The 7,062-nt window shown below is 51.7% G+C and overlaps 1 protein-coding gene across 1 annotated transcript in view; it reads right to left on the reverse strand.

Moving 5' to 3' along the window:
• CREB3L1 (cAMP responsive element binding protein 3-like 1) overlaps positions 1 to 1,808 on the reverse strand; it is a 16,774-nt gene extending 14,966 nt beyond the window's left edge. The window contains exon 1 of the mRNA XM_008942430.1: positions 1,616 to 1,808. Coding sequence (XP_008940678.1) covers positions 1,616 to 1,808 — 193 coding nt within the window. The remainder of the gene's footprint in view (positions 1 to 1,615) is intronic.
• Positions 1,809 to 7,062: the final 5,254 nt, after the last annotated feature.

Genomic DNA, 7,062 nt, shown 5'->3' on the forward strand with positions numbered 1-7,062 from the left:
CATTCCTGAGGAGCTCTGCAGACCAAGCAGAGCTTGCTTAATGTTGAAGAAAAGCCATTCCTGGGTAATTAATTTGAAGTGAATGTCTAAAAGGACTGAGACTGGATGGAGCTGTGCCAAAAGGACTGCACAGCATTACAAATACTGGACCTGACTCAGGACTACACTAGAATATGACTCACATCCAATTAGGAGCCAAGATAGCCATGGAAAGATGGGCTGAATTATCCTGCTGCAGGACTGGATGCATAGATAGCCCACATCAATACTAGGACTCACTCCCTGTATAGAGCTGACCTGCACTCTCAGAGGGCACACGCCAGGTCCACCTCAGGCTCCCCTGGGTGGTGCACTGCCCAGGGATCAGTGTCACCCTCCACTCAGCAGAGGCATGGTCTTTCCTTGGAGACACTGCAGCTGAAGCAGGGGCACGTCCGGACGCAGAGGAGAGGAGCAAAAGTGGTGACAAGTGTCTCAGAGAAGAGTCCATGAGGGAGCTTCTTGTAGGCAGGCTTGATTTCACCACTTTCTACAAACCCATGCTTTTTGCCTCTCTCCTTCCCAAGCCTCATCTCCTCCTGCTCATTTGCAGGGGCAAAATAAGGATGTGTTTATGTGCTCATGCTGGTTTGTTTTTTATTAGTCACCCAATTGCCTGTTTGGGCTGAGTGCCCTCCAAGACTGTACTGGAGTTAAAGCTAAGGAAAAAGAAATGTAAATGGAAAGCTTTTTTTTTGATATTAAGGCAGAGCTTGCTTGGCTTGCCAAGAGCCTCTCTCCCAGCACCTCTCTGAGTGGTCCCTGAGGGATGTGGCACTGATGGCTGTGCCCTTGTGGGGACCAAAGAGGCAGCAGAGTCCAGCTCCTCTCCTCCTGCCTTGGCATTGGTACCAGAGAGCTGGGATTATTTCTGGCCATAAGAGGGAAGCCTCTGTCCCAGGTCTCACTCTGGCTTAAAGAAATGGTTTTCTTCTGTGTATACTGAGCCTGTACCACTGCTTTTTCAGGCAGCCTGCTGTCCATCAGCTGTTGGGACACCCACACAGTCCCACAAATTACAGGACTCTCTGCAAGGACGGCTCTAAAAATATCCAGTCGTCATAAATTATCCTGAAATGAATTGTTTTAAAAATAGGTTTTGAAATGACTGTTCCTCTCTGTCTTCTGCTAAAAGATCTGCTGGTAACGAAGTCACTTAGCTTTCCACACGTACCAGCACTGGTTGCAGCCAGAGCCTCATGCTTCCTATATTGAAGCCAAAACCCTGATGCTTGATGCCAAAACAGACCTGGATCTAGGGCATCCACACCCAGGTTTGCAGGGTCCTAAAGAGACATTGCCTGTTGCTTGCCAGAAACTGGCAGCATGCAGAACCACAACCAATTATCTTTCTTGTAAATAACAGTTAGCCCAGCAAGGGAGTGATCTGACTGTCAGAGCACAAACTGAAGGAAAAAATGTGTGCTGTATTTGACAAGGGCAGCTCAAATTCTTCCCTGGATTAGCCATGTGCAAGCCCAAGGAATGGCCACTTTGTCCTTACATATAGAAGCCAGCCAGAGCCTCTGCTAACAGATGTGCCTGAGGCTGCCCAGTGTGCACCTCTCATGCTCACCGTTAGCATTATCTTCAGTCTTGACAGGCACAAGAGGGCTCTGGGGAGCAGAATCTCCACTGAGGGAGTAGCTGTGCTCTGCCTGGATGCCTGGAGTGGGTGGATCCAGGTCCATGTCCAGCAGCGGGTTCTTCTCAGCCAGTACTGGGTCATCAAAGAAGCTGCTGAAAAGGTCGTTGGAGAAATCCTCCATGTTGTCGGAGAAGTGATCCAGGTTTTCTGAGAAATGCTGAGGGAAGACAAAGGGAGAGAGAGAGTTAGTGTCAGCTCCAAGAGGGATCTGAGAGCCTTCCTCTGCACAGAGAGCCAAAGCTCAGCAACAGCCCTTTTTGGATGAGAAAAAGCAGTTCCTATCCCCTGCCTGCATCAGTCTGATAAAAACACCTTGAATTAAGCTAGAAAGGGCTGTGGTGCTGTACATCATCTCCACCTGTTTATCTACACCACAAACACTCATGAAACTCTTCTGTAGTTTCACATCTCCCCTTTCCTCTGTGGGGACCTATCTTTGGCTTCCTATCATCATCCCACCGTGACGACGAGACGAACGGAGCACGAAATCCCTGTGATGACAAAATGCAAGTGTGGCAGAAAATCATGGTCTTCAGCACCTGTCCTTGGTGACAGACACTTGCTCATGTTCTCTGCCAGCAGCAAGAGGCACTCTGATGCCCCAGAGAACATCAACCCAGCTGCTGATTTCTACAGGAGAAAAAAAAAAAAAGATCAGTTGGATCAACATAACAGGAAGGCCCCCTGTTGTGTTTAATTTCCTCTGGGATTTCACAGACCCTCTGTGGACCATATGAGGCTGTCCTCCAGCCAGTTAATGCCTGTGAAATTCAGCTCCCCAATGAAGTTTAAACACTACAGATGGGCTGTTAACAACAAACAATCATTCCACTAATCATTCCAGTAACAGTAAATCTGGCCAGTGCTGCTACAGGGAACCTGTTTCCTTTGAGGCATACCCTCCTATTCAGAAGTCAAATCACTAACTTTTCCATTTGCTGTAACAAAGCATCGGTTGGGCAGGGAGAAAAAAGTGTGGTTGCCAAACACCAGCTAAAAAATTATCCCTTTTTTTTTTGGCAGATTGAGGCTTCTGGCTCAGGGAAAGGAAAGAAAAGACAGATACATTCAAGTGGCTGTATTACACAGACAGAACTGTGTAACTTAAATGGACTGGAGAGAGCGCAGCAGAGTCAGACTGGGTCCCCCCTGCCTGGAAAAGCATCTGGGTGGGCAGAAAGGCATTGAAAGGAGCCTGATGAAATACCAAGAGTAACAGGGTATGGAGGAAAGAGAGGGGGAGAGAGCACGAAGGTTCTGGAGTGGAGAAAGGAAAGCCAATGAAGTCCTGTGTGAGAGTGAAGCTCAGGGAAGAGCCCGGCTCCCAGGGGCACCCCTGGGGTGTGTGCAGCCCTTGCTTTGCCCAGCGCCAGGGCTGAGGGAGGAGCTGGCCAGAGGACCCCGGATGCTGCAGCCCTGCAGGTTCCTGCTCCTACAGGAAGGTTTGTTTGCTTTACCTGAGCACAGTATCACTCTGTCAACATCAGGGCACTGGGGAGAGGCTGGGGAGTGAAGCAGGTTCCAGATGAACAGACCCACGCTTCCCACCAACTGGGGGAGGGAGGTGGTGAGCTGCAGCAACCTCCAACACTCACTGCCCTTCACCCTCCAACACCATTCCTCAGCCACTCATTTTAAAAACTCAGATGCCCACAGAGCATGCTGGAAGTGGGAGGGGGAGTCCCTCCCATCTGCATTCTGCCTGACATGAGGTTACTCTCCCTTTGCTTCCTTCCCACTGGAGGGGCAGCCTGACACCCCACCACCCTGGGGAGGGCAGATGCTGCAGGTGCAGGTGAAGTGGGAAAGGCACACTCATCCTAAATCCCAGTGTTGAGGCCCTCCCTGGGATGTCTGGGCTGCAGTTTCCTCCACTTGTTCCCATACTGGAAGCAGAGCTGGCAGGGGAGCTTGGTAAAACCTACCCAGCCATTTCTAAGTTGCCTAGAAGTATTTCTGCACTTGGATCAGGCAACAGAAAACACCTCCCATCTGAGCTGAGTCAGCAGATGGAACTGGGTTAGATATTTATCTAAAAAGCACTGGAAAAACAGATTTTGTCCTATCCTACAGCACAGAGGGGTAAAGACTTTGGAGTCTTGAGCATTAACCCCAGAAAGTGCCTGCTCATCTAACAGCTGTTCTTTGTCTGGCTTTCTCTAAACAACACAAGCAAACACAGGATATGGACACGATAGCCTTATGGTAAGGGTGAGAATGTAACCACAGAAAAGTGAAGGGATTCAGAGTTCTGGCTGCAACACACCACCCCAGCAGAGCCAGGACCCAACAAGAGGCACTCAAACCATATATACTGTCGTAACATCCCAAACAGAACCACAGTGTCACCCTGGAAGAGAAGCAGAGTTGGATGGTCAGCTTTGGGGAGTGCTGCCTGAGACTCTGCCACGTGCCTCAAATTTCCTTCACAACTATGCATTAACAAAGGCAGAGGTGGGAGTGGAGATAGTGAAGAAGGTGCCTTCATGCAGTAGCTCCACATGCATAATTTTGCATGGTAACAAAGACACATGCAACCACAGGGTACCAGGGAAAAGCACCCTCTTGTCCAGCTCCAGCAGGGACAGGCCTAGTGAGGAGCAGTCCAGAGCTTATTTTGGATAGATGCAATAAAAACTGCTGCAAATTAGTTCAGAACGAGGCTGCTAATCCAGAATATGCAAACTCTGTCCCACCCAGCCTCGTTGGAAGAGCTGCACCTATCTGGCAAAGCTCAGAGAAGGCTTCAGTCACTTAATGGTGGAAGAGTATTAAGGTTCTGTGGAACCTTCTCTCTCATGGTGAGACAGAAGGCCAAGAGAACTGGCCAAGAATTTCTACCTGTGACAACAAAGGACTCTGCAACGCTGCTGAGATTCTCCTATAAGATACCTCCAGCAGCTTTCATGCAGATCAGCCTGGCTTGAGCAAGAGGGACCAGTCAACTGGGGAACGTGGTCCTTACCACCCTGGCCCAGAGAGAAAACAGCTTCCATATGGGACACGAAGCTGAGAGACAGTCTCATTTCATACTATTCACTCCTGGTATCTCCCCCTCCCTTTCACACCCTCCTTCCTTCCCCTTCTAACTATGCTCCAACGCCAAGAAACAGCACGAGATGTGTTTCCAGAGCTGTATTACCAGCGAGCGGTCAGGGAGGGGGCAGCCAAGGGACAGAAATGCAATGGCGAGGATGTGCTGGATTTCGTGATCCGAGCCCCATTTCTGGCTCCCCGTTCCCCCCACCACAATTATGGGAGGATGGGGAGGCAGCACCCAAAGGGGACGAGTCAGTGTGTGCAGGTACAGGAGAGGCAACGACCACTGCATCTCCATGCCCAACAGAGAGCCTTGAGCTTCTCTGATGCTGCAGGACAATCTGCTCAGGCTGAGGCCACCTCAGCCACGGGGAGAGAGCGTGAATCTGTCAGCTGCTAGCTCCTGCTCCCTCCCGCTCCTGGTGACTGACAGAGGCACTGACTCTTCCAAACATATTTCCACCACATGTTTTCATCCTGACCTCATGCTTAGGGTTGTCTAAATAGCACACTGCATGTGTGTGCGTGCGCTTCTCATTCAAACACCCTTTCCTGTTGTACAACAGTTATCTTGGGAGCTAATGTAAGGCATCCAGACATCCAAATGTTAGACCTCTGGGGTCCTCAGGCAGAGATTGAGGCATTAAGCCTTTTCCCCCACCCAGTTACACATGGGATGGATGCCTCTTGTAGCCCAGTGGCACCACGCATGGCCGAGGAGCAGACAGTTTCCTCTCCCTGGATCCAGTTCTCCTCTGTGGTCACCCCGGCTGCATCTCTCCCTCCTTTTCCCTTTCACGCCTCCATCTTTTACTGTGACTTTCCCGTTCCCACCTCCAGCTGAGTTGTTTGGAGACAATTTCCCTTCAGGATCAGCCTGGTTCTCACAGCCTCTCCGCTCCCACCACAATGGTCTCGCTCCAAAGAGAAAGCAATGAGGGGCTCATCCAGCTGGGCGGCAGCCCAGGCCCAGGAGACGAAGGGCCGTTGCAGGTTGGAGGTTCTGCTCGTGCTGGCAGGCAGTGCAGATGGGGAGGGGATTCTTCTAAGTTTTCTCTTCTTTTTGAAAGTATTTTTCCTCTTTGCTTGCCAAGATAAATCTCCTGTCCCAGCTGTGACATCTGCATTTCCCTTCTCTGCTTTCACTAAGGAATGAAGCCCCCTGCACTCCAGCTGCACAGCCGAGGTTTCCTTTACATTCCAGGAAAGAAGAGCCCATACACTCCAGACAGTCCTTCTGCTCTCTTTAGAATGCAAGGAGTTTTAGACCTTATGAAAGCGAAGGTCTTGACAGCATTAACAAGATGCAGGCAGGATGGACAGATGCTGTGCACACCTCTCAGTCTAGCTGGTGCATGTGCACCCCAAGGGGCACGAGTGATCACTCAACTACCTCTTGGCTCTCTCCAACCCCTCTGGTGCCCCTCTGTTCTGGCCCGTGTTCCTCTTGGTCTCATCCTTCACGTACCACAGCTCCCTGTCACTCCACGCCTCGCCTGCCCAGGTTCCAGGTCTGCCTGGATATTTTGCCATTGACTTGCTACCTCCTTTCTGTTCCTGCTTCTCTGCACGGCATGGCTAAACCATCTGCAAGTCTCCCTGCTATTTCCCTCCAGCAGCAGGACAGCATCCTGACCAGTAGCACCCCTCAGTCTTAGAGACTGCTGGCACTGCCCAACTCACCCTGTATGGTGAACCAAAAGTCTCCCTGACACATGGTCTCCAAGTGTTGGAGGGTTTGACTGAACCTGGTCTGGAACCAAGCCCAGAATTTATTTCTGTCTGTAGAACAATTCAGAATGACTGAAAAGGGGGCTGAGGTGTGTATGGTCACTGAATGCAAGGCAGGTGACCTGCTTCCCCATCAGCCAGCTGTACCACCAGCTGCCTCCCCACAGGGACTGCAGCCCCTCAGATCCAAAGCCCTCCAAACCGTCACCCTTCGGCGGCTGTGCCGCTGCTCCAGCCCCAGCCGTGTCCCCGGTGCCTGGCACAGTCCCGCCCAGGCCCAGGCCCAGCTCGCCGTGGAAACCTCCTTCCAGCGCACATCCCTGCCAAGGGCCTGGATTTACAATTTCCAGCGCTAGGCGCCACAAGGCCTGGGAGGGACGACAGAGGCTCAAGTCACAATCAGGGGAAGGCGATTGAGGGAGCGACGCCAAGGCGAGGCGCTACCTAGGAGCGAGGGAGCGGCAGTCATCCAGCTGGGCTGCCCAAGTCCCCCCGCCTGGGTGCCCATCACCGAAGCCGGCGGGGTGCCCAGCGCGGCCCCACAGCACAAAGCCTGAGCGGGGGTCGTGAGGGAACCGCCTTCACCGGACCCGAGCCAGGGTCCT

The sequence above is a fragment of the Merops nubicus genome, unplaced genomic scaffold, assembly GCF_000691845.1.
Source record: "Merops nubicus isolate BGI_N331 unplaced genomic scaffold, ASM69184v1 scaffold41666, whole genome shotgun sequence".
Taxonomy (NCBI): domain Eukaryota; kingdom Metazoa; phylum Chordata; class Aves; order Coraciiformes; family Meropidae; genus Merops; species Merops nubicus.